Source organism: Nanorana parkeri, unplaced genomic scaffold (genome assembly GCF_000935625.1).
Source record: "Nanorana parkeri isolate BGI_ZX_2015 unplaced genomic scaffold, ASM93562v1 scaffold285, whole genome shotgun sequence".
NCBI classification, from domain to species: Eukaryota; Metazoa; Chordata; class Amphibia; order Anura; family Dicroglossidae; genus Nanorana; species Nanorana parkeri.
Window position 1 is genome coordinate 1,331,479 of NW_017306553.1, and position 26,899 is coordinate 1,358,377.

General features: G+C 43.1%; 1 protein-coding gene across 1 annotated transcript in view; it reads right to left on the bottom strand.

Annotated features, from left to right (window-relative positions):
• Positions 1–6,777: 6,777 nt before the first annotated feature.
• The window catches only part of CD44 (CD44 molecule (Indian blood group)), a 46,173-nt gene continuing 26,051 nt past the window's right edge, over positions 6,778–26,899 (bottom strand). Inside the window, exons 3-8 of the mRNA XM_018557464.1 lie at positions 25,963–26,102; positions 20,679–20,753; positions 19,494–19,832; positions 17,397–17,531; positions 12,848–12,926; positions 6,778–7,305 (exon numbers count right to left, since the gene is read on the bottom strand). Coding sequence (XP_018412966.1) covers positions 7,092–7,305; positions 12,848–12,926; positions 17,397–17,531; positions 19,494–19,832; positions 20,679–20,753; positions 25,963–26,102 — 982 coding nt within the window. The 3' untranslated portion in view covers positions 6,778–7,091. The remainder of the gene's footprint in view (positions 7,306–12,847; positions 12,927–17,396; positions 17,532–19,493; positions 19,833–20,678; positions 20,754–25,962; positions 26,103–26,899) is intronic.

Sequence of the window (26,899 nt, forward strand, 5' to 3'; positions counted from 1 at the left end):
CAATGCAGTAAAGCCAGACTGCCAGCCCCTTCTCCCCACTTACAACAGAACTAAAGTCAGCAAACCCCTCCAATCAAGCGACGTGATGTCTTGATGTCTAGAAGCTCCGTTGCTGTTGTCAACCACTTCTTTGGTTTCTTCCAGGTGCAGGGTCTCTAGCCATCTTGGGTGCCCAGCATGGGATGGCATAAATCCTGAGCACGCATTCAAGAGTTCATTCATCTGGGCACCTGGCAGATGCTGGAAATGTACACTGAGCTGGACATGCGTTTTTTCCTCCACACATAATTGCAACAGGTATTAGTGGACTGAATTTGGGAATTGCTCACATAAGCTATCTACGCCAGCATTTTCCTGTTTGTGTACTGACCCAAAACTGCTGTACACCCCCGGGGAACTAGAGGGCTGCTTTGGACCTCTCTGTCTTTGGGCTTCACTCAGCAGCATTCAAGCTTTGATCATGCACTTTGTTCTCCGCGGTAAGACAAATAAGACGTGTTTTTCAATTACATGAAATCCATTTGAAGTTCATTTTACAAGAAGGAGCGTGTAAGCAAGTCATCATGAAGGCCGTGTGACTTTTAATAGTCGCTTATTTTCACTTTGATGTGAACTTGTCACCTGCACTAAGTCATGTCAGTCTACTCTCATCGACTCACATGATGAGCTGGTATGCATTAAAAAAGAACTAGGGGTACATCTGCAGCACACTCTATTGGCCTTATTCAAAAACGTATTAATTTTCCTAAGGTGCTGAAGCTTAATCACTTGAGCCCCATTTTAAAAAGGCACCAGAGATCACCCTCTTAGGTTCCAGGCAGGATGCAGGCTAGAACCGCTGGCTGTCATAGACAGTAAAACAAACAGCTCCTGGACTTCTGATCTTGCTACACAGTACACCGTAGCAGCCCTTGTAGATGTTCAATGTAAACGCAATGCAGAGAAGCACTGAACATTCCTCTGAGTATAGAGGCTCGGGCAGAGCTGTGGCAGCTTTCTCAAGTGTCTCCCTGCAGCAGTAGCACTTCCATAGTTATCTATTGCTAGCTAATAGTACAACTGCATGGGGGGGCGTCTAGATCAGATCTCAGCTGACCAGATTGAGACACCCACCGTGAAAAAAAAACAAAAGGGTAAAAATTTGACTTCACAAATTCCTGTGTGTTTGTGGAGACACACATAGCGTACTATTATACACAGGGGTGGCTCCATAGGACCATGCAAGGGAAAGGAGCCACCCTAAGACAGGATATCAGGGCCGGTGCTCAGGGGACCAACTAAAACTTTTAAATATCAATGAGCAGCATCCATTGTAAGCTTAAAACCCTTTTGACTTTAAAGGAGAACTATGATGCGAGAACTCACTCATCCTCATAGTTCGAGCTGACGTATGACAGTGAAATAGATCGGTTAGTGAGCGAACGCATACTGTCGCTCGCTCACTTCTCGATCATCTCCCTGCGGGGAGCGGTGACTCCCCCCGCTCCGATCCTCCAGTGCTGAGTGAAGGAACAGATGGGGCGGGCACTGACTCTAGATAGGCAGAGCCAGCTGTCACTCACGCAGCTGGGTGGATCTCGACAGCATTGTTGGGATCCGTCCCGGCTGCGGCGGTCTCAGTATACGGCGAGCAGTAGCTCGCGATATACTGAGCTTTGGGTCACGGGAGGAGGTTAGTATATATCCTCCCGTGACCCTAAAGTAAAATATGGGGAAAAGCACTTACCCCATAGTTGTCTTTTAATTAAAAAAAGTGTACTATTTTACTACTTTATGTCATGATATTAACTTTGTCGGGAAGGTCTAAAACGGGGAAATTATATAAAAAATACACACAAAATAAGCACACAATACTCGACAAGATAGCACAGAGGATTTCTTATTTTTAAAGCTTTTATATACAACAAGCAGGTGAACGATATGTACAAACATTCTTATGTACTTAGACAAATAGATTTCTATTTTTATTTTTAACCCACTAACTGACCAGGAAACCGCTAAACCCTGCGAACGAAGGGTCCTTCGAGGGAGAGAATGGGTTAAATTTACATTCGCGTTCTAAGACAATAGCAGAAAATTGTCATTCATAAAATAATCCCGGGCTCTGTATCATTTATCCCTTCCTTTTCTCAGAGTCTGTAATTTCTTGGAGTTCCGGCTGAGCGGGCAATGCTAAAACACCTCTTGAAAGGCTACGCAGTATTAATCTACTTTCTGTTTTTTATGTTAATTGGGCTCGACTCGCAGCAGCTACACCAGCGATATGTAAAATGTGGCCATTAAATACGGTTGATGCTAACCTATTGCAAAATATTGCTTGAACGTTGAAGTGTACCTGTCGCACATGCGCTACCCTGGCAGCCATTTTGTGCTGGAACAGTTTAATGCAGCAGAGGAGTCACCAGACCGGGTGTCACCTGGTGCGGCTGACTGGTGTCACCTGGTGGTACGTTATCAGGCACGTGCGTAATGATGCCACGCGCACTTAACTGCTGGTGGCCATCTTTGTGATGGATTCCGGCAAAGAGAGGAGGGGACGTTCATCTGGCTGGATAAGTTAAGCTTCCTCTCTCGTGCAGCTGTCAGGCTCTTGAACCATGACCAAGCACCAACTTTCCAGAGGGGGTGACACCAAAATGATCATCAGTCATTTTGGTGTCACCCCCTCTCATGGTGTCACCCGGTGCGGGCTGCATCCCCCGCACCCCCCTTGTGACACCACTGTAATACAGTACTGGAATTTGGTTTGGTGCAACTTTTTGATCCACTGCTCCAACAGCGTGTGGCTGTGAATTTGGTGAAAATTCACTTTGCAAAGAATACCCAATCACATGCAAAGACAACCTTTTTTTTTTTTAAAACAGGATTTTTGATTGCACAGGATTGGAGGGTAGCACAGCTTTAACTCATTGAAAATTCCCTTGCTAAGCGAAAATTCACTTTGCAAAGTTAGCAGGCTCTACTCCTTTAGTAAATCAGCCCAATTTGTCTGCCTCATGCACATGAATGACAGGTACACTGAGGGCCCATTCGCACTCTTGCGTGGTCGCACATTGACTGGAGTTACTGCAATGCATGGCAGGGCACCTGCTCTACGTGCGTTGCCTTGTGGTGTCTGTCAGTGTGATTTGCACCCCACCACATTGTACAGAGGAGCCTGATGCATAACACACCACAACACACATACTGTACGTAAAAGGGTCATGTATGTTGTTTTTTTTTAATTCATTGTGGTGCTTGGCAGCCCATTCATAATTATTAATTCATTTACAATGAATGGGCTGCTGTAATAGCACACGTTTAACACGTGCCACAAGGTGCATGCATTAACACAACGCAACGTTTGAGTGTTTATGGGCCCTTAAGAGGTCTAACGCTTTCACCTGAAATTGCAGAAACTAAGCTACCCAGTGGCAGGACAAAAAACAAAAATAAAAATGTCTGGGAAAAAGCTGTACAGAGATGTGCAAACTTGAGGAATATTTATCTTATAAATAGGAGTAAAAAACATGTTTTTTATGTAACTGGATGGGACATGATGCAAAAATGTATCACAGGTTAAAGCACCATTACTGCCAAAATGTTTTACTTTGTTTTGCAAAAGGGATGGTTATGGTTAAAGGGAAGGGTTAAAGCCTCAGTCATGTTTTTATTGCTGTGTCCCTACTCACACCCTGTCCGGATCAGAAGTGATGGGAAATGTTTTTATTGCTATCTATGCATTCCTGAAAACATCACAGGGCCCAGCCCCAGTACTCCTCTCAAGAGCTGTCAGTCCTGATGCAAGCAGTGGGCTGGATCTTGGGAGGAGTTATGTCAAAATGTCAGTCTGGAGGAGGGGGGGATTCTTAGGTTGGCTGTATTTGCATGCCCTACCTAACACCCACATGGGATGCTGAGCCTCCATGATTAAAGGAACTGAAATCCAATGGATGGCAAGGGCTGGCCAGGGACAGTTAGGCTGGGGAGGAAATAGATAACAGATGCTTGACATCTTCCAGCCAGGACATGAGGCAGCCACTACCTAAAGGTGCCCATACACCTTACGAATATCAGCCGAATTTCGTTTGCGATCGTGATTCCGTCCGATATTCGTAAGGTTGACGGGCAGTGTACAACCGCAAATACTGTACAATCGATCGACTTTTGTCTTTCCAGAAGCTTAGAAAACTACTGTAGAATCGTACGATTTTCGCAAGGTTGGTGGCGTTTCCGTACGTCAAAATTCGTCCGATTAACACTGTTAAAACGCAATCGAAAATCCGTGCGGTCGATTAACGACATTCGTCCAGGTGATCTCTGCTAAAGACTGCTAATTGAACTGTGCAATGCTCGGGGCAGAATGGGGCCGCAGTACGATGTGAGAAGCTCACAGTGTACAGTGAAATCAGAGTGAGGCATTTTACTACAGGAGAGGACTTTGCCAGACTAAAGGTAAGGCTGGAGTTCAGTTTCCATTTTTTAGTCTTTGGACAGAATGTGAAAGAGACTCTCCCCAATGGCACACATAAAGCAAAAACAAAAACTTGACAAGGGTATTAACCATTCCAAAACAAAATAAATATTTTGGACTTTAGATATACAGCACTTTAATGGGTTTTTTTCTGGAGCAACAGGGATAACCTTGCATGGCCATCCTACCTCGGTCTTCCATTTACTGTTCACACTAAGTCCAGAAATCCAGAAAGGATATAGATGAGTTTTTAGGTTGATCTTATTAATGATTGCTCATTTGTGACACGCTGAATATGGTATGCAAGCCAATTAAACTAACCCATGCACCAGACCATCTGGGTGTTATAGCATTAAAAAGCGGATACATCTGGTCACTCCATTTCAGTACTATAATGTAGATACATCTGGTCAATCCATTTCAGTCACAAATACTTTCTTGGTGGATGGGATTCCCAGATTCTTGTCTGGGATTCCACCACCTTGACAGAGCATGCTCGACCATGTGAGATGGCAAAAAACTGGGATGATCTCTAGTTTACTTTGCTGTTTTTTTACAGTGTGGTATAAAATAAAGTAAAAACTAGGTACTGAGTGCTGAACCCTTTTCCTCCGGCCTTAAAATCACTGTGCTGCAAATAAACTGGTTTTCCTCAAAATGTTGACCTCTTGATACTGACTAAAAAGGTCAGACCTGGGCGAAGGTTTAGCCCTAGAACTCTATAGGTGTTCAGCCTTGGACTTCTATGTAAACCAAGTCTCCATAACATGACTATCTAGTCTTGGACTCCATTATAAGCCAAGCCTACTTAACAGGACCATCTAGCCTTTAATTCCCTTGCAGGCAAATTCTACCTTACACTACTTTCTAGCCTTGGACTCCCATGTAAGAATGATAGCTTCATAAAATGACTGCCTAGCCTTGGACTCCCATGTAAGAATGGTAGCTTCATAGCATACCTGCCTAGCGTTGGACTCCCATGTAAGAATGATAGCTTCATAGCATACCTGCCTAGCGTTGGACTCCCATGTAAGAATGATAGCTTCATAACATAACTGCCTAGGCTTGGACTCCCATGTAAGAATGATAGCTTCATAACATGACTGCCTAGCTTTGGACTCCCATGTAACACAACTTTACCTGACTGCCCATGCCTGGATACCCAACATGATTATCTAGCCTTGGACTCCCATGCAGGCAAATTCTACATTACACTACTTTCTAGACTTGGACTACCATGTAAGAATGATAGCTTCATAACATGACTGCCTAGCTTTGGGCTCCCATGACAACCAACTCTACCTTACTGGCTATCCCTGGATGCCATGTACGCCAAGTCTGCCTAACATAACTATCTAGCCTTGGACTCCCATAGAAGCCAAGTTTAACCAAAAATGGCTATCTAGTCTTGGACTGCCATGTAAGCCAACTCTACCTATCTAGCTTTGGATTCCCATATCTACCTAACATGAATATCTAGCCCTGGATTTCCATGTAAATCAATCCTATTTGTAATACGACTATTAAACCTTGAATTCCCGTACACTGTATGTGAATTTGACATAACATGACTGTCCAACCATGGGAGCCCAGCATTGGACTTCAATGCATCAAGGCTAAACAACAAAATGGCCTTAAATCTGGACTTTCATATGCACCAATCCTGCCAAACATAACTATCTTCTACAAACTGTAATATATATCAGTTCTAACAAACATGACGGTCCTGAAACTTCCATAAAACAAGCCTATCTAATTTATTGTCTTCAGTACACGCCAAGGGAGTCAAACATTACTGTCTGTGGTATATTAGTTCTACTAGACTCAGCTGTCCTCCTTAGATTCATCTTCAGCCACAGTTGACCATGTACTGTAGACCAGATCTAGAGTGCCAGACATGATCTACCTAAGATAACGTTGACATTCAGAAATTCCAAGTTTGATTTCTTGTTGTCACACAGCTTTAAGAGTTTGACCACATTGCTGACATTTAAAGGGCTCTATAAAGCATGCTAAAGAAAACTGTGGACATTATAAAAAAAAATCTCAAAATGACACAGGTGTTGAAAACTAGATTTTAAATCAAAAAGCTTTACTCTGTCTCCCTACTCTAAAGCCAATAAAATATAACCTAAACAAGCACATTCTTCGAGGAATACCAAACGTATTTATAAATATGGGTCACATGCTTCTATTTACAAAGTACCTTCAGATGTAGCTTTATTTAAAACATTTCCTTCTGCAGCCTTTAGCATTTTATTGTGATCCATTCAAAAATATTGTTAGCCCCACCAGTGAGTTTGGTCCAGAATAATAGGTTAATTGATGATCTTGCATTTTTTTTTGATAAGTACTTTAAAATTAGTTTGCACATCTCTGGCTTTGCTCTATTCACCTGCCCTCTACTTTCACCACACCACCTTGAATCTCTCTTTATGCGTGTGTCAAGAGGCGTCGATCTGCACACAAACAATGAGGAGCCAACAATTTTTTTGGCTTGATTGGCAGACTAGAAAAATAAGCAACACAGGATCCTATTATAGAGTCAGTGGCTCTTGATACTTTTAAACTTTAGTCCCAGTTCATTGATTCCCAACAGAGATCCCCTTGCGGTTTATCCCAAAGGTAATATAAGTTTCTAGACTCCGATTTTCATGTCCACGTCCTTTGTATTACGCATGTTATCTTGGGTCAGAGGCTCGTCTTGGTCTCCTAATTCACCGGTCTGCTCTTTAGATACTAGCTGCACCATCTCCTGAGATTTAATTGTGTCTCCATTCTGCTCCATGACAACTCCATCTTCCGGACATCCCTTGTTGCCATTAATCACCAATTTCTTTTTCTGCCCACATCTATGGAAAAGAGAATTCAAGAGTCAGGGGTTTGGATAAGACAAACATGATCTGTTTCAACAAAATTGGACAGTTTTCTTAGAGTCTTAATATGTACTTGTGGATTTTCTTTTTTGTTTTAAGCAGGTAGTTTCTTGATACAAATGCAGTTACTTGGTAACCATTTCTATGGTGCCTGCCATTAACAGAACTCTTTTTAGAATTTGGTGACCTGACTGTCTTAGCTAAAACGCAGCTAAGGAAGCCAATGCAAGGACAACATAGAAAACATAATCAATCAAAAGACAAGCTCTTATAACTGGAAACTGGCTCTTGGAATGGGTTCTGCATTTCCTTTACAACCACTAACAAAAATGTAAATCATCCAAAATTATTGCATTCATGACTCTTTGGTAAATTAGGGACATTTTGTGGCCTTAGCTAACAGTCGTGAGGGCGTTGCTTACCAACTCATTAGCAGAGAATTATGTCTCTAGGGTTTGCATATTATAAAAATATTGGTCATAGCTTCAGCCTGCAGACATTTTGCAGTCTAGTTAAAAGCAGTGCCCAAGCAGTATTTATCTGGTTAAAAAAATCTGTGGTCAACTGTCCACAAAAGATACAATAGGATGAGGGCAGAGAAGGCCAACAATAATCATACAAGGTCTGAGGGATAAAACGTATCAGAAGAGTCTGGCTGGAAGAACTTTATATGCACATCCTTGAGGTGAGAAGGGAAAACAGGGGACATGATTAAAACCTCTAAATAGGTAAAGGGTGTGCATAGGGTTCAGAGGGACAATATTTCAATATGATGCTAAAATAAAGAACTTAACATTTTTTTAAACTTAGCACCAGGTGGATTAGGTTGATTTGCTCTGCAGTGCGACTATGGTAGCAACATTAGCATAAAGCCCAACTAAACTCAAATTGAGCTCCTCTGTGGTGGGGACTGACAGGGGCATCCCTTGCCTTTTAGCTACCTGAGGCTGGGGAGGAAGGGGAGGGGGGCTGGTGGTGTACATTACGGGTGGGGGGGTGGTTAGTTCTGATGGTGCCCTAACGGAGCTCTGGCTCCGGTTCTGGCTGGCATCCCACCCAGCTCACTGATGTCACTGGTTGCCAGAAGCTGAGCAGGACACCAGCCAGAGCGTCCCACTTAGCTCCTGGCAACACGTCACTGGGTGCCACGGGCTAGATGGGATTTAGATCGTTCCAGGATGCTAAGAGCTGCATGGGGAGATGCGTATGTCCCTTACACATCTCCCTGCCTGGCTTTTAGGAACCTGGGACACTCTGGCCAGAAAGGATGTGGCAGACACACTGCAAACATTGTGCAGCAGAGCAGCCGTGCTGCTCTGCCTTCTGACCCCCCCACCCTACGTAAAAAAAAATGTTTAATTGTCTACATCCCTGAATCTACGGATTGTTTCCGTTTATGTAATTTGTAATACTATGCTTAGTTTGAAATGCTGAGGTTTGTCTTCTCTGAAATCTTCATAATTGCAAGTACTGAAACTAGATATTTAAAAATGTCTGATTCATTTTCTTTTCTGTATCTTCTGCATCTGTATCTTTTAACTAAAGCTATAGACCGGTTTTCACTGTAATCATCCCATTATGTCTTCATGTAGAATAGATCATCTTTCATTGGCAAGCAGAGAAAAGAAACTATACAGGAGTCTATAACTTGAGACATCTGGAACAATTGCTGTTTTTCATTTAATTTTAACAAAGCATTTTTTACAGCATGCCATCTCACGGGAAAATAAAACACACATGTGCAGCTGAACAGAATTCTCGCTGGTTTTATATGTTACAGCATACCAAAGATGTGTTTTATTGTCCTTTTTGCAAGATGGTTCTCAGGATCGTGTCCTTGAAAGTTGTCACAGCACCCTCACATTGCTGAGGTCCTGTATGGATATGCTGCCGAAGACAGTGTTGGCCATTCATAAAAGGGTCACATAAGTGTGTACATTCCTTTCTTTCTGTCCTACCCATAAAAGCATGTTTAGTGGTTTTGTTCACCAGGAGGATATGTTAGTCGCTCCCTTTCCTTTTCATCACTAGTTAGCTGTTTTCCATCTGGTTTTGTGCCATTCGTCCTTGGTATGCCGTTTTTAAAAACCAGTGTGAGGTATAGAGAACCAATTAATATAAAATGTTATATATATACACCTATATTTATATAGATAGATAGATAGATAGATAGATAGATAGATAGATAGATAGATAGATACATATATAGATAAAGTTAATAGGTCTCCCAGGTTCCTCTCCTATACATTTAGGAATTGCTGATCGGGGCTCCAGTGCTGGGTTTACTCCTCTCTCCACTGGCAATTTAGTCTCACCTGGAACCTGTACTCAGCGCTCTCTACCTGGGATCAGACAAGTCCTGTCTGAAGGTGGCCATACACTCTACAACCATCGCAAGACTTTAAAAAATAAAATAAAATACATTTTTTTTTTTTTAAATCTATTTTTAAAAATGGCTCCAGTGATTGGACTACTAGTTTGTATTGAGATTGCACTTCATCACAGGAGCAAGCTTGGAGCGGTGGAAGTAAAAAAGAAAAAAAAAAGAGTGTGGTGTGGTGTGCAATATAGTGAAATGAAAAGTGTAAAATTATATAGCAATGAATGCAGAATGGCACCGGCTATAGAGGACTACAAATCCCAGCAATACATTATACATACAGTGTATTATGTATTGCTGGAATTTGTATTCCTCTATAGCTGGTGGTATTCTGCATTGCGCTGTATAATGTACCATTGCTGGGTTTTGTAGTCCTCTATACAGCGCAATGCAGAATACCACCAGCTATAGAGGACTACAAATCCCAGCAATACATTATACATACAGTGTATTATGTATTGCTGGAATTTGTATTCCTCTATAGCTGGTGGTATTCTGCATTGCGCTGTATAATGTACCATTGCTGGGTTTTGTAGTCCTCTATAGCTGATGGTACATTGTCCTGAACAATATACAGCATAATGTACCATCAGCTATAGAGGAATTCAAATCCCAGCAATACATTATAGAGCACCATGTGGGGGGGGGAGTGCAGGCTTACCTGTGCAGTCTTCCAGCAACTTGCTTCTGAGATCGGGCCTGTCCGTCAGCTGCTGTCATCCCCCCACACCTGCTCCTCCTTACTTGTTCTCACCGCATCCCTGTGCCGATCGTGGATGTGGGCGGACGTTGAGCGTGAGGCGGGGAGGACATGCGGCGTGTGGATGCGGGCGGGCCTGGCAGCGGCAAGCGTGAGGTGGGGAGAAGGTGTGGCACGCACCGTGTTTGGAGCCATGAACAGGGCCAACTAATCGGAAGCCGATTAAACGATGATTGAAAAAGTTGACAACTTTTTCAATAATCGATTATGTCAATTAGTTGTTGCAGCCCTAATATATCTCCAATAAACACTGCACTGTTTGCCACTACTCCCCTGGATTTGGTATCTGTGCCCAGGAGACTGCTTATTCCCAGGGGGTTTATGTACCAGCTAACGATCACCTGCTCACAATATATATATATATAGATCTATATATATATCTATCAATCAATGGCTCTTTGCAGTTACAGGGATATCCCAAGTCTCAGGCAATTCAGGAGCTGTACTGGCAGCATTCTAAAAATTAGAATGCGGCCATTCACTCTCGGCAAGCGAGGGGAATGTTTCTAATCAAGAGCATGAAATGTGCAGTGTACACATTCCAGATATACAGAGCCTGGACCACAGTCTGAAGTCTAGATCTATTTTATCATTTTACTTGTATCCATGGCTTTAGTAAATATTGATATCATAAGTAAAAATGATTTGGGTTTCCTGTAGGCCATCTGGAATTGGCTATTTTTTTGGTCTGCAATTTTTAGAAGGACAATACCTTCGCCGGTGCCTTCATATACATCATTTTCCTCTGCCTAAAGGAAGCGTGGCCTGCTGAAATCTTTTTGAAAAAGCCAATAGAATCAATCATTTTTAAATCACCAACCTGAAATAAGAATACAGACAGGGTTATTCACAAAAGGGTGAAGGGTTTGGAGGAGGCCGGAGAAGTGAACAATCTAGGACAACATAGCAGAACTGGAAAGTGAGCTGAATTGTAGAATTTTTCCAAATAAGCTATGTTGTCCTAGATTGTTCCCTTCCCCTCCCTTCTCCAAATTCTTCACCCTTTTGTAAATGACCCTGAGAGTTTTGGGCTTCACTAGCTGCCAACTTGTTCCAGGTCGGTAACTCCAAAGCCAGGGACAGCCAGGAAATATTTGCAGTAGGAGAGGTCAGCAATGGCAGCCTCTATGTTTCATTTTCAAATCTTAACGAAACAAAGTGAACAGAGAAGCTGATTGGTTGCTATCCACAGCTGCTCTAGATTTTGTCTGCTCCAGCGTTGATAAATTCCCCCCATTAAGTTTAAGGGCCCAGTCACCCCACTATGTGTTTTATGTCACGCGTCAAAGTGTGTTGCGCTAAGACTGCCCATTTATTGGAATGGCCTGCCGAATGCATCAAAACATGCCCAAAAATGTGCATGTAACATTTCCAGCAGCTTACCGCAATGCACGGTACACGTGTCAGTTATCAAGGTGTACTGGGATGAGATTCAGAATGAATGGCATCTAATATGCCTTGCCACACGCTGCGGTAAAGTGCATGTTACTGCAATGCAATAACCTGAATGGGTCCTATAGAGAATGCGTCATTTTAAAAAAATGCTGCTGTTTGTGGATTCCATCACAGTGCTTCGAAAAGCTCTTCCTGCCCATATTCCAGCTCTGCCACTGATGGGTTTATAGAAGCCGCCAGTGCACTGACACTGCTAGTACCACGGTAGGCAGTGGGTGGTGGATGAGAACATTCAAATCCCCTTGTTCCCGTGTTCAGTGGGTCGCTGCGTGCCGTCCACTTTTCTTAGTGAGAGGCTCCTCAGCCTCCCCCTAGCTCAGCACTGTCAGTTCTCATGCCAAGCAGCCCTTTAACATATGCTGCCCAGTGCTGAGTGTCAGCTTGAGGTGGGATGGGCTGGGGCTATGGCTGTGAGGGAGCTCCATCCGTACATGCATTGCTTACAGCTCCCTTGCACTTGTCCTGTAGAGGTGCCTGGACTGGAATGACATCACATTCTGGCTCCCAACACCTCTACAGGCCACTAATTTGAATGGCACCCCAAACTCGCCTCCCACCCAAAGTTCAATCACCCACACTGGAATGAGCGGTACCACAATGCGGTGCATTCCATTGCAGTGTGACTTGGGTCATGACTTAATGACAAATGTGGGTCCGGAGGTTACACAGGTTGAGAACCACTGATTTAGACAGATCCAAATTTACATAAAAGGACCATTCGAATTCGGAAATTCAGATGCATCCGAATGTCCAAATTTAACAAAACTCATACAAATATCTATTCAGAACAAAACGAAATGAACATGTCTACTGGAGAGAAGAATATAGAATCTGGTTGGATGACATGGACAACACCCTTATTCCTTGCTACATGCTTCATCTGTCGATTTCATACTATTGTGATTTAAATAGCTGTTACTTACATTCTGCGGGCATTGAGTGCGATGCAGACCGAGAAGATCAAACCCAAACACACCAGGGATACACACACGATCAGCCAATCTGACAAAGAGAAAGTGCTGCTTTAATATGGATCAGAAGAATAAAAATAATATATCAGGACAATTCCATGAAGGTGGCATGCATTGATAAGAAAGGTCATGTTGCCAAGACTGTATTTATTAAGAGAAATGCCATGCTCTTATATGTACAGGAAAGAAGAGAAATGAAAGTGATGGACACACAAGGTTTGTCCTATTGGTGCGGATCGCCAATTATGATGGGAAATAGTCAGTACAGATGATCTGACTACTGGACACGCAGCTTCTACATTCCAAAGGATCTCCATTGTCTCCTTTGGTTTCTATTGTCAAACTTCAGGAATGTGAATGAAAGCGTCACATTCCATTTAATAGTCCAGATACATCTTTATACAATGTAGGGTTGTGGGGACAGTATAGAAAGAGCCAACTGGTTTTAGGGCTGCCAAATCAGCTGCTGAAGACCTCTGTGCATTCTTACACACTGGACAAAATTATATCTCATTTCAAGCCATCACAGACCTGGTACATGTTCTCTCTTAGTAAGCCCTAATGAAGGGAGTATTTGTATGAGCCCCCGAAATGCAATGGCTATTTCTATTCTGTCCCACTTTGCATTAAGATGGATCTGGACTATTAAACGGAGTGTGGCACAATCATTCTTTCATGTGTATGAGCTAATATTCACATTTACTGGAAATGGCCACTTGATAGATAGGCAATGCTTATAGGGCTAAATACAGTAAGAACATCTTTAAAGTGATCCTTAGTTAAACTGAAGTCACGCTGTAAAATGAAATGCTCTATACTTAACTTTCCTGTTCCCGTATCCTAAACGCTATGATCCCTTCCACCATTTTCTACTTCACAACCTCAGACAGCAAAGCTACTCAGACTTTCATTAAAGTGTATCTAAAGTCTAAACTGTTTTTTTTTTGTGGTTTTGCAGAGGGTGGAAGTTTTTAAACCACTGTTGGGTTTTTAATGTTATATGTGTCCCCGCTGGGGAAGATTCAGACTCAATGTTTTTGTCCTTGTGCCCACTGTCTCCAAGACAGAATGCAATGGGAGATCCAAAATCGGGTACATAAATCCTAACAATAAACTTTTCTTCAGATACAAAGAAAAGGACTGTCTGCACTCCGAAGAAGACACTTAAAACGCTGGTAACTTTATTCATCTGGACAACATGAACATGGGACGTCCTGCTCTGATGTGCTTCACTCACAAGGCTGGGCTTAATTATAGATCATTCCCTCTGGATTTTTGCAGTCTGTTTGGCATAGGACGAGCCCCTGCTGCCGCTCAGCTCCACGCTTCCATGACAGTGACCTGATTCAGGACTTGGAAGCAGCGCATCCCATATTTTTTTCCCATAAACCTCTCTTATTTGGTCCATTTTGGTCTGCTAAATATACCACTGGAAGAATTGTGTTATATCTGCTTGATGATTTTAAAATATTGTTGATTTTGCTGCAAATTTTGTAAGATGATAACAGTCAGCACAGGCTCTCTGCCTGTGCTGACTGTTATCAGTTACACTTTTCTCTGAGAACTACAGAACCATAGCCCTCTATGTAATGGATAATAGCCAAGGGTCCCTAGTTACAGCTTGTTTCTGTTGACCTGATACAGAAGAGTGAGTAAGTGTTTCAGCTAGGACTGAAAGTGCGTTACTAGCTGAATCATCGGGTGAAAATAAAGGAAAAAAAGGTCAAAGAAAGATGACTAATGCAGTTACCACATCTAAGGACTGGTAAGTTGAAATATACGTATTACCTATTGGTTTTGGGTTTAGATTACACTTTAACAGGAATAGAGAGGAAATCTTCATATGGGTACATTTGCTTTGGTGACAACTAAGAATGGATTGCCCATCTCCCTCACTTCCTGTTGTGCCTCCAGGATTCAGGGTGGGATTGGACTATTAACTGATATGGGCCTATTAAGAATTAAATAATATTGGCAGTAGTAGAGTGCACAGTGAAGGAACCCGAAGCCAATGGACCTTAGCTCTGGAACTGTCCATATGATGATATGCTTTAACGGGAATAGAGAGGAAATCTTCATATGGGTACATTTGCTTTGGTGACAACTAAGAATGGATTGCCCATCTCCCTCACTTCCTGTTGTGCCTCCAGGATTCAGGGTGGGATTGGACTATTAACTGATATTAGCCTATTAAGAATTAAATAGTATTGGCAGTAGTAGAGTGCACAGTGAAGGACCCGAAGCCAATGGACCTTAGCTCTAGAACTGTCCATATGATGGTAGGTTCATTAACTGAATTTTAATGATACGTCTATCATTTAAAGTCATTTGTATTACCAGGCTGTTTATTTTTTATTTAGAGCCTATGTGATGAAAAGCTTTTTCATAACAAATCCCATTGAATGTCAGCATTCCCAGAAGGCAATAGGACCATTGTTCACAGCCCCAAACCTGCTGGGTTATTTCTTACAACTTGATTTTACAGTTAAGGACAAATCCGTAGTTGTGTTCTGGGTGGTAGGGAGAATTATCTGGGAAGGGATTAAACTTCGGTGCCAGTAACACTGGTTTCATGTTTAGGTCTGATATGGTGAAGGGTGACTGGTAATCACATTTGCCGTTTCTCTCTGTCTCGGGGTTGCTGACTCTTATCTCAGATCTCTATTTGACTTTAGCAGTAGAACACAATGCATAATTCTTCCTGCAGCCGTTTACCCGCTGTTCAGTATATGTAGGCAGATTTACCATTTTAAGGAGGATTATCGGAGAATGTTAGGAAGGGATTATATCAGTATGCATGAATGTGTGGGTGGCAGTCATTAATATCGGATCAGCCTATGGACTGTATTAAAGCCTAACTTCAGCCAAAACCTTTTTTTTTACATAGCTTACAGGAGGGTTAGAACCTCTGTCAACCGTTTAATGCTATGTCAGCTGGATAATGGAAAAGCAAGATAAGGAAAGTATTGTTGGCTTTGGACTTTGGTGATGAAGAATTCTTAGAATATTGTGGACAGCAAGGAAAACAAACCAATGGATCCTTCAACAAATCAAACCCAACCTTTCACTAAAAGCCCAGATGACGAGGCTGAAGCTGTTTTATTTTGGATATATAATATGAGAAGAAACAACTCACTGGAAAAGACAATTGTGCTTGAAAAAAATGAGAGGAACAGAAGAGAAGAACCAGCAATAAATTGGCAACAGATACGGAAGGTATGAACATGTCGTTGTGAAGACTAAGGACACAATCATTCTGGAGAAACACTATTCGCGTAGTCACCAGGAGTCCAAATAGTCCCCCATTTGGGAGAGTCCATCTGCACTATTCCCTTATTGGAAAATTCGAACCTTCCGTGAATTCCATGCCATGGGTCCACCCTTTATTGAAGTGTACACTAGCATAATTGCTGCCTGGGGCGGGGTGTGCTGGTGGTCCCATTCCAGGGGGGTGGGATTGGGGGGAGCTAACGGTGCTCAAGCTGGCATCCTGGTGGTGCACCACCCAGCTCTGGCCGGCGGTCACCTAGCTCACTGACGTCATCATTGGTAGCCAGGAGCTGCTTGGGACACCGGCCAGAGCATCCCGAGTTGCTAAGAGCTGGGAGAGGAGATGTGTAAGGGTCATACACATCTCTCCACCTGGCTCTTAGCAACCTGGGATGCTCTGGCCAGAAAGGGGGCAGTAGGCTGTGCCTACGCCCCTCACATGACCCAAAAGGTATTTCAATATCCTCAGACTGCCTCATTCGAAGGACGCCCTGGTTACCCCTAACATACACTGTATGTGGCTGTGTTTTCATGTACATATTGACAAACCCAGCCTATTCTGTTTCTATTTTTATTTTTGATGTGAAATACCTGGCAATCCTGCAAGTTCCCTTGCTACCCTAATTCAATCTGACCATGCCAAGCATGGGAGCAGGTCCATGCTGGAGTGGCCAGTTTGTATAGCTGTGCACCCTGCTTGGAGCTGTAGGACCCTGTGCCTCCCCCATCGCCATTTTGGCTGACAAAATGCAGTTAGAGTAAATAAATGCAATTAGAGTTAAAAAAAATGCATTACAGTTGGCTTGTATAGCTGTGTGTTCATAAATACTTTTAAATGTATCAATAAACTAAAACTTTGTACACATAGTACGATTTAAACTGTTTAAAAATGTATATACTTGAAAAAAATCAGAAAAATTTAACCAAAACCATTAAAGAATCACATAAAAAAGGAAGCATCTGCACCAAGTTTCTGACCCTATGAACCACATGGTTTCAGGACCTCTGAACCCTACATTATGGAACCACAGAGATGCACTATATACACCATTGTGACTGGCAGTGGTCTGTAAGTTTGTGACCTTTCCTGGTAAATACCAGACCTATGATCTCCTATTAACCAACGTTGGACACAAGTCACCTTTTTACTGGTCAAGCCAACACCGACCCTAGTGGCGTGCCTCCAGCCCTGCATAAAGACCTCTGCGTCCCTACTATGTCGCTGTCTTACCTGGAACAGCAGCTCTTCTGTTCTGTTTGCTATGAGGGTATCCTGATCTGTCCCTGACAGAATAATCTTCAGAGGAACTATCCACAATCTCATCATCACCATTTGTATGAGGGTCATCTGATGTGTTTGGAAACTCTGAGGAATAAGCACATGGCACATGAGAGTAAATACTGTGCATAACGATTAGTACATATTGCTGGAAAACATCAAAAGGACCTTTACTCAGAGCATTGAGTGGACTATTTTCTGTTACAGTAAAAAAAAAGACAAAATTCCTTGATTTACTTTTTATACATTTATAACTAATATACAGTACATATTATTACAAGGTAAGACATTCTGAAAAAAAATGCTGTCTCAGGAACAAATTCTCTTACATCTAATCTAATTTCTAAGGAGTCTCAACCCTGCCTCCTGACACTTGCCTGAATGCTTCCTGATTTCTTGTGTTCAGTCTGAGCATCTGGCACGCCAAGCACTAGTGCACATAATACGGCACTATCGCTGTTGTAGAGAGACTACATGTCTGATCTGGACTATTTACTTCTGTTCTGCCTATACTTACACTTTATTGATGAAAATATTATGCAGCAAACTTGATCTACTTAACGGGTACAGCATGTCCACATTGTATTGTGAATTTCACGTATCTTAGCAAACAAGGTGAAAATTCACGTTGCAAAATCCAGTTAGGTGCAAGGAAAAGATAAAAAAGTAAAGGTTTTGTGCTCGCACATGATTGGATGATTAAAGTCAGCACAATCTCACCTCATTTACTAACCTAAGTGAAAATTCACTCATTTTGTTCCCTTTGCAAATTGAACGTGCTTTACCCTTCTAGTGGTTCAACCTCATTGCGTCTTAGAGTTCACAGAACTATTGACATCAGTCTCTGTCCCCATAGTCCAATGCAGGGGTAGGCAACCTTGGCACTCCAGCTGTAGTGACACTAAAAGTCCCATCATACCTCTGCCTCTCGTAGCCATGCCCATGGTTGTCATAGTCTTGCATTGCCTCATGTGATTTGTAGTTTCACAGATGGAATGCCAAGGTTGCCTATCCCTGGTCTAATGTCTCCACCACTGTATTACAATAAAGGCCATTCCAGCAGGTGACAAGTAACTGGCTGATATCAGATAAGGAATCAGACTTCACAAAGCCTTCAGCTGTTTCATGGAAGTTAATCGTCTGGGGTTTGGAAGCCCGTGGCCCACTTTTGTGAATGTATGGAAAGCGTTTCAGTACTTCCCAGGAAAATAATTTAAGCCGGAACATGAGGCTAATCTTGTGGTTAGGAAACAGTGAAAAAATACATTAATTGACCTAAAAACTAAGCTTTTGTTTGGTCTGTTTTTGTTCCAAATGTTCCAAAGATTGTATAAAACATGGAGCCAGAGCCGGTTCAATTGGATGTACAATTTATTGGCTTTACCGTTTTTCTTCACCTAACACCTACAGAATTCAGTACAGAACAAGAAACCATAAGAAAGACAAATCTTTTTTCCGTGTGAACTTCACCTTTACTGATTCCTTACAACTGGCTGCAAAACATTTTTATTCCAGATTATCATACCATGTCACTCCATTACATTTATATATTTACCTTTATTAAAGAATTGGTCAACCCAAAATAGATATTTCAGCTTTGAGTGGACATCAATGCACTGATTCAACCACTAGCTTCTTATATCTCTTTCAGGCTCCAGTGATGGTCTTATTCTCCAATAAGGAGTGTCACCAAGCTTTGTGGTGACCATGGTAGTTGGGTGGTGCTGTTATCATCAATCTCTAAGAAATATAAGATGCTACCAGCAACTACCCAAAATGGAAATATTAGAAGATTTACTTTCATTTTTTGTTTTATCACGTGCAAGAAAAGCAAGGATAGATACCCAGAAACACCAACAGAACAAGAATGATGAAGCACAGTATAATCATCTAGAATTCATTATGGACGGAACTACATACTACAGAGAATTTGACAGAAAGTTGGCAATTAGGCAAGAGGCTCTAATAATGCAAAGTATTAAGTCTTTGCATCATCTGTGAATGACTTGTTATGGGTAAACCACTGCCCAAGGAAAGGCTTTGTCCTACCATTATGTGATCCTGTGTTCCAGTGACTAGATGGGTCTGTTGCTGGGGCGCTGCCATCTTCTCGATTCACGTGTTTTTCACCAGCTGGGTCAAATGGGATGAGTTCATCTCCATCGGTAGCGCCACCATGTTCCCCATTTTCATTATTATAGAGACTTGTATTGTCCCAATCCTCTGTTGGTACATTGTGATCTCCTGAGTGTTCGGACTGCTCAGTAGACATTTCAGGTTCAGATGTAACGCTCTCTACCGCAGTCATTTGACCATTGTGGGTGGAACCTACGTCAAGTCCAGGGTGAGTTGGACTCACTTTAGTGGACTCGGAATCACCGTAGACTCCTAACATGGAGGAAGAGAGCAAGGAAATGCTTATTAAGGAAGAAGTATTCCCCATAGGCCACTAGGGCTTACTTTTCCTTAAGTACCTGTTTTCTAGACACTGTGAAGGCGGCCATTTTGTGTATCAGCCACTTTGGACAGTGAACTAATTTCTGTACAGTATGACTTTAGTTACAAGAGCAAAGCCCTGAGCAGGCTTACTCTGTGCAGAAATATTTTGAGCTTGAAATTAAAAATATTTCAGGCTATACATTTATATGGAACTCACTTGAACCTCAGCAATATCATTGGTTCTTATAGTATCAATAGGTCTCACACAAAATGGCGGCTTCCATGTGTGTAGTCTACAGGTGCATGTTAAACAGCCATAACAAATACATTGGAAACAAGTCAGAGTCATTCAGAATGTTTATATAGTTTCAGGGTTTAATTTTCTATTTTAAAGTCTCCTCCTTTTAAGTATGCTGGTTCCCACCTGGCAGTCAGAAAGTCACCAACATACAGAAACTGTGGTGGGCTAGATACATTGACCACAGCAATATGGAGAATAGACTATACCACAACAAACCAGAGATGGACTATACCATGACAATAAGGAGGATAGACTAAGTAACAATATTACAGAAGATGGACTTTACTACCACCATATGGATGAGGGACTGTACCACAAGACTATGAAGGGTGGACTACATAATTCAAGTTGTAGTTGTGAGCTTCATCTTTCAGGGTTTTCCCACTAACACAGCTAGTTCAAACCTTGATATCTATGCAGTGGAAATTGTCTTGTATTGCCGAAATGACTACCCTCCCAGATAAAGCGTTTACTTATATTACTAAAAGACGCACCTTCCTCGGTGGGATCATGTGATGGGATACTTTTGTTCCTGTAGTCATACTGTTCACAGTTCTTTTCAGTTTGGTCTGTGTAAAGGGAGACAAATGACATTATTAACTGTAAAGCACTTGTTAGGGTTTTTTCTACAGCAGTCTTTGTTTTTAAACTTTTCTAACCAAGAGGAACCCTTAAAAAGAAATTTCAGGTCTTGAGGAACACCTGCTAAAACCAGGTTATGCTTACATTGGCGGTTATTGGGTGGAATAGAAGTGGTCAGGATGCCACCCTTACAAAAAGCTAAAAAGATCATTGATGTCAAGCCGCTGGCTCTGCTAAGTGGTGTAGGACCCAGAACCACAGCCGAAGAAACCCCTAGCAACCTCCGAAGGAACCCTAGAGTTCCACGGAATCCTGGCTGAGAAAGGTTCCTCTACAATGTGTCCATATACACCTTTAGAGGAGGAACCTATATCATGGGAGAAGCCCCACCCTCAGAGGACACAACTTGTCATGGGTGTTGCTTGTAGTCTATTTTGGTTGCTGAGAGAACTCATGTGCTGTGAACAACAACGGTGCAAACACTGCATATATGTAATGTGCTTGTTTGGCCCCTCAGAGCTTGTTTGTGGTCCTACAATGGCAGCAAGTCTACAAGTTTTCAAACCCCCAAGTGAGCAGTGATGCTAAGCTGTGAATGAACCAATTACACTGAGGAATTTGAGGAACTGCCAAGTTTCTGAACGGTCTGGCCTACAGATTGGGGACTGTGGGCACGAGACCAATATGCTCTGTCCACATTGCAAAGTATTTATGTGGCCAGCAAGCCCTGGATTATTGCATTACAGAGATTCATGTTAAGTACTCTTGCAGCAAAGGTTTATACTCCAAGACAAGACTGTGAGTCATCCTTGGGAACAACAGAGCACCAATTATATCTCCCTCAATTGTAGACCGGAGTTACCTAGTCATTACAGAAGATCAGAAGACCCAAGAAACAAAGTCATAATCAGTATTTACCTGCTATGTGTCACCATCTTTTTGCAATAAATAAAGCAGTATGTATCTGTCTATTGCACCTGTGTCAGACAGAACAGGAAATGAGGGGTAATCCCCATGCTGAAACTAAGGCAGCAATAAAAACGCATTGTCTAGTAGAAAGAGGAAGATTTAGAACATCTGTCAGAAATGCATTGCTAATGCGAGCGTCAAACCAGGAGTGCCCCGAGGCCAGAGGTCACCCGGAACAGATACCGTGTGACACCCCACTGTTACTTCATCGCGCATGTGTGGCCATCTTATTGCTACCTGCCGCCGCCCATCTTGGTGTTGGACGCCAGCAAAGAGAGGAGGGGACGGTCACCCGGCGGCATAAGGACGGTCACTCTGAAATCTAGTATCGGAATGTCAGATAAACGTGAGGGCCGCTCAAAAGGTTTCAAAGAACCCGCATGTGGCCCTTAGGCCACAGGTTGGACACCATGGCGCTAAACCTTCCACACTCCATCCAAAACTTTAGGAGGAAGGAACATAGTGATAGTAGGAGGGAGAAGAGTGACAGAGCATTGAGCTCATCAGTCTGCTGCTTTCCCTTTCACTGTCCAGTCAGAGGCAGGGGGAGGGACAAGACATGTAAATGGTGCTGAACTGCAACAGAGAAAAATCAGGTCTCCAGCTCTGCTAGACAGGGCTGTTCTGTATGGCAGAGCTGTGCTGTATGGCAGGAATGGATGGACAGAAATACAAATGCTTTGGCACGTAAAATGGCTCCCATATCTGTATTGCTCATGTGTTTTTAGCCTTTTGCCTGGAGCTCAGCTTTAAGTAAAGCCCACAGGGCAACCGATCAATATTCTGCTTTGAGTTTACTACCTCGATGAATGATTGTAGTTTTCATACAGCAATGCCCCGCTATTCATTCAGTTACTATTTCCAGACCTGTGATTTATGTATTAATATTAGCTAATGACCTGCTATGTCACCGGTGATTATCCCTGACTAATGATACAATCATTTTACAATCCAGCTGCAACTCCCAAACTGCCGCCCTGAAGAATTGGGACGCTTCAAGCCAATGCCGCGAATGCCCGCACTCCACCCTGACCCCACAGGATGGTACCAGGAATGGAGGGGTGTGGTGTGCCGTTATGTAATTTTAATCACCAGCTGATGTCTATAATAATAAGGACGTAGAGGTTTCGGCATTTCAAAATAATGTACAGGGATGTCAATTCGAAACTGGTGAGCCTGACAAAACCGCACGTATGTGGGACCACCGCCACTGCCATTTTGTAATTTTGTATACGATTAAAGAATTAATAAATAAACAGATACATTGTTCCAGGCAAACAGCTGAAAATGTTGAAATACATATATAGGAAATGTTTCACCTGACTCTAAAGGGTTTATATTTTCTGTTCACCCAGTTCTGAGATTTACACAGCTCTGTTAAACAGCACCTCCAGCCTGGTGACCTGAGTAGATGGGTCACCTTTTTGCCTCTATAGCCTATGATTGGATAGCAAAGGAGCCCGCCTCCCAGGTTCCTGAATGGTCGTGAAGCCGGCTTGAGGCTGATTGGCCAAGAAGCCAGCTTACCGACCAATCAGCATCGAGCCGGCCAAACAGCCAGCTCCTTGCTGATTGGCCCGGAAGCCGCCTTCCCGCCCAATCAGCATCGAGCCGGCCGAACAGCCGGCTTGATGCTGATTGGCTGGGAGGCTGGCTTTCCAGCCAATCAGCATCAAGCCGGCTTCCTGGCCCATCAGGAACCTGGAAGGCGGGTCATTACTCATCACCTGGCTTCCTCATTGGCCGGAAGCCGGCCCGATGCTGATTGGCTGGGAAGCCGGTTACCCGGGCCAAGCACAGTCAGAAGCCGGCCAGACAACATGGAGCCAGCTTCTCTGGACAATCATGGCAGCAGAAGCACTGGGTTTGGTTATTCGGTATCAACGAGTACCGAAAGCAAAGAATCGGTACTCGCACTTGATACCGAAAAACAGGTATCGGTGCGTCCCTATGAACGGCCTGCATGGCACCTTTTCAATACTTACTGCATATTACAACACAATTCAGTGTACGCTCAGGGAGACATGCGTTGTGTGGTGCCGCCATGTCTTGCAGCGCCTATGCGCCGTGAAGGGGCATTGGGGTGCCGTTCACAAAGACTTGTGTTACTGCAACAGCCTGGTGTGAATGAGCCAGAGAAACAATACGATTATCCCAAAACCCTGATGTGTGTCTGTGATAGAAAAGTGAGTCCAACCTGTCTGCCCTCATTGAAGGGTTATGTAAGACGGCTGCGTTTTTTTCCATTAATAACGAACACGCCTTTCATAAAACTTCCTGACATGAAAGTGGAAAATCCCTTTAAAGGTGAACTCTGGAGTTACCTAAAAGCAATCATCACTATTACCTTCATCCCTTGTACTGGAATATGGCTTTTAACGACCACACATATTTTTAGGTTTATGCAAATGAGGGAGTTCCAAGAGCCACAGTGATGAAGAAGAAACTTTTTGTATAACCAAATTTTGTTTTTTATTTTGGACAGAGTAAGGAAGGGATAAAAAAAACCCTTGTCGGTTTATGTATCACTGCCTGTGTCCCTTTGGGAGGATTGCCTTTCACTTCCTGTTAGGGAGATGCAACAGGAAGTGACAGCTATTCAGGTGGGATGGAAGTGCCGCACACCACTGCCATCACCCTAAAACTTCATTGCAATCCAACAGCTGACCTGACATGCTCCTGTCCACTGCCATCACCATAAAACTTCATTGAAATCCAACAGCTGACATGCTCCTTTTCCCCACCCATAAACTACCCACCTCTGATGTGTTTCCCCCAATGGGTTCATTTGTGGTGAAACGCATCAGAAATAGGAGGTTTACAGGTGGGGAACAGGAGCATGTTGCCTGTTGGACTGCAATTAGGTTTTATGATGATGTCAGTGGTGTGCGGTGGTGCGCTTCCTTCACATCTGAATACTTGCCACTTGCTGTTGTATCTCCCAGACAGGAAGTAAAGGGAATTCGCACCAAGGGGACACAGGCAATAACATAAACCAACATTGGCATTTATCCCTTCCTTACTCTGTCCAAAAATAATGATAAAGTCAGTGGTGTGCAGAGCTTCCTTCTAAATATTTCCCTCGAGAAATGGCTTGAAACAGCGGAATACATGCAAAAATGGGTCAAAAATGGGACATGGGTCAAAAATGTCAGGAAGTGCTGTGTGAACTCCCCTCTAAAGGTGCCCACACACCTTGCAATAATCGTACGATAATCGCTGGAAATCCCGCGATCGTACGATTATCGCAAGGTGTGTGGAAGGCGTGCAACCGTTTCTACTGTACGCTCGCACGACTTTTATCTTAGGAACACGTTCAAAAACCCGCCGAGAATCGTTCGATTGTCGGCGGGTGTGTGGCATGTTCGTAAGATAAATGCCGCACGGGCAGGTGTGCGCAAGCGCACACTGCCCGTTCAGCATTGCGGTCATTGGAAGCCCACCCCTCTGGGGGGCGGGCTTGCGATTATCGCAAGTGCGATCTGCCTGTCCAAGATGGGCAGATCGTACGAGCTTTTAATTAGCTTACAACCATCGCAAGACAAAAGTCTTGCGATGGTTGTAAGGTCTGTGGCCAGCTTTAGTTGTCACCGGAACATGTGGGGATTTTATCTCAGCACTTGTCCAGCTGACAATATTAACATTCGATGATCACCAGGACAAATAAAGAAGGAGAACAGGCAACAATAAAAACGTAACTACAGGATAAAACATAGAAGCGGCACTCCAGAATAGGATTTTATTTAAAGCTGCCAAGGGAAAGTCAACACATTTCAGGGGTTGCAAAGGTCCCCCCTTTCTGCAGGATAAGGCTTTCTGTTGGCTGCCGAAGTAGAAAGACATAAAGCCTCCATTGTAATTATTAATAATGGCCCATCCTTCTGATATCACTGTCCGGTCTAGATGTCATTCATCCTAATCGGCCTGGAAGAAGGAGAAATCTCTGCAACGCTGAAATGTGTTGCATTTCTCCTGGTGATTGCAATTCTGGACTTTATAACTGGAGTGGAGCTTTTATGTTTGCATGTATTCATGGTTCTCTGAGGACCATCCACAGAAGTCCTGAGATATATAGAGCTGCCAGTCTGCTTTGACTATATAAAATACATTACGTGATCCAGCACTCTTCACCACTGGAAAAATATTGAGCAAGAAACACTTGACAAGCCTTCTAATCCTTTCCTACATCTATGGAGGCAGTTTTGAACAGTCGTCAGCCATACTGACCTGAGACATTGTAGCAGAAGACATCGTATAGAGCAGTAAGATTGGGGTGGAGTGTATAGAGCCCCACGTAGTTACCAGCGCAGATTGGATTGGCCGTTATCCGAGGGATGACGACTGTGTTATTGTCTATCCAACCGTACCTGTAAAACAAAGCTCGATTTAGCAACCATTGCAAAGGTATAGCCATGATATGCAGATCTAATAGTGATAGCAGACAATGGGGAGCAAGGCTCTGAAATGGTTCCTTTTCCTACTCAATAGACAACCCATAGGAGCTCACAATTATCTCCTGGCAGAAGCTTGTGATATTCCAAGTCAGGGCTGGACAAATCCCAGCAACCAGGTCAGCACAAAAATTCTAGCTGGTGCCTAAGTTTGAGGTTTTCTCCAGTTGTTGTCAATAGGCGGGCTCCTGATATAAATCCTGCCTGCTCCTTGATTGGTCAAACTGGCTCCTGAATTCCATATTAATCTGTCCACCCCGATTCTAAGTAGTGACAACCCATAAATTAATCTTTCTGAATTGACCCCATTGTCCTCTCAGAGTAGATGTTTGGAGGAGATGTGTCCTCAGCTGTACATTGTAACACTAGAGAGGAAAAAAAGTATCTCCCATTCCAAAGTTTGCCACTCTGAGGGACTGTGACCGCCCCGTGCTGGGTCCTCGTTGGTTAGGTTAATTGATTAATCAAATATTGTCAATATGAGAGATCATTTTTAATGAGGACATTAATGGCCTAGTAAAACCAAGATGTGTAAAAGAAAGAAGCTTTACAGAGATCTTGCCACAGAAGGTATAAAGGGTACCTGTGCTTTACCCATACAGTGCGAAGGAACAGGGTCACTTTAATGTTGGCCCTTGAAGCTGCCTAGGCTAACCTTTCAGTAAGCAAGCAGAGTGCTGAGCACTCACTCCCACTGCAGAGTTTAGTGCATA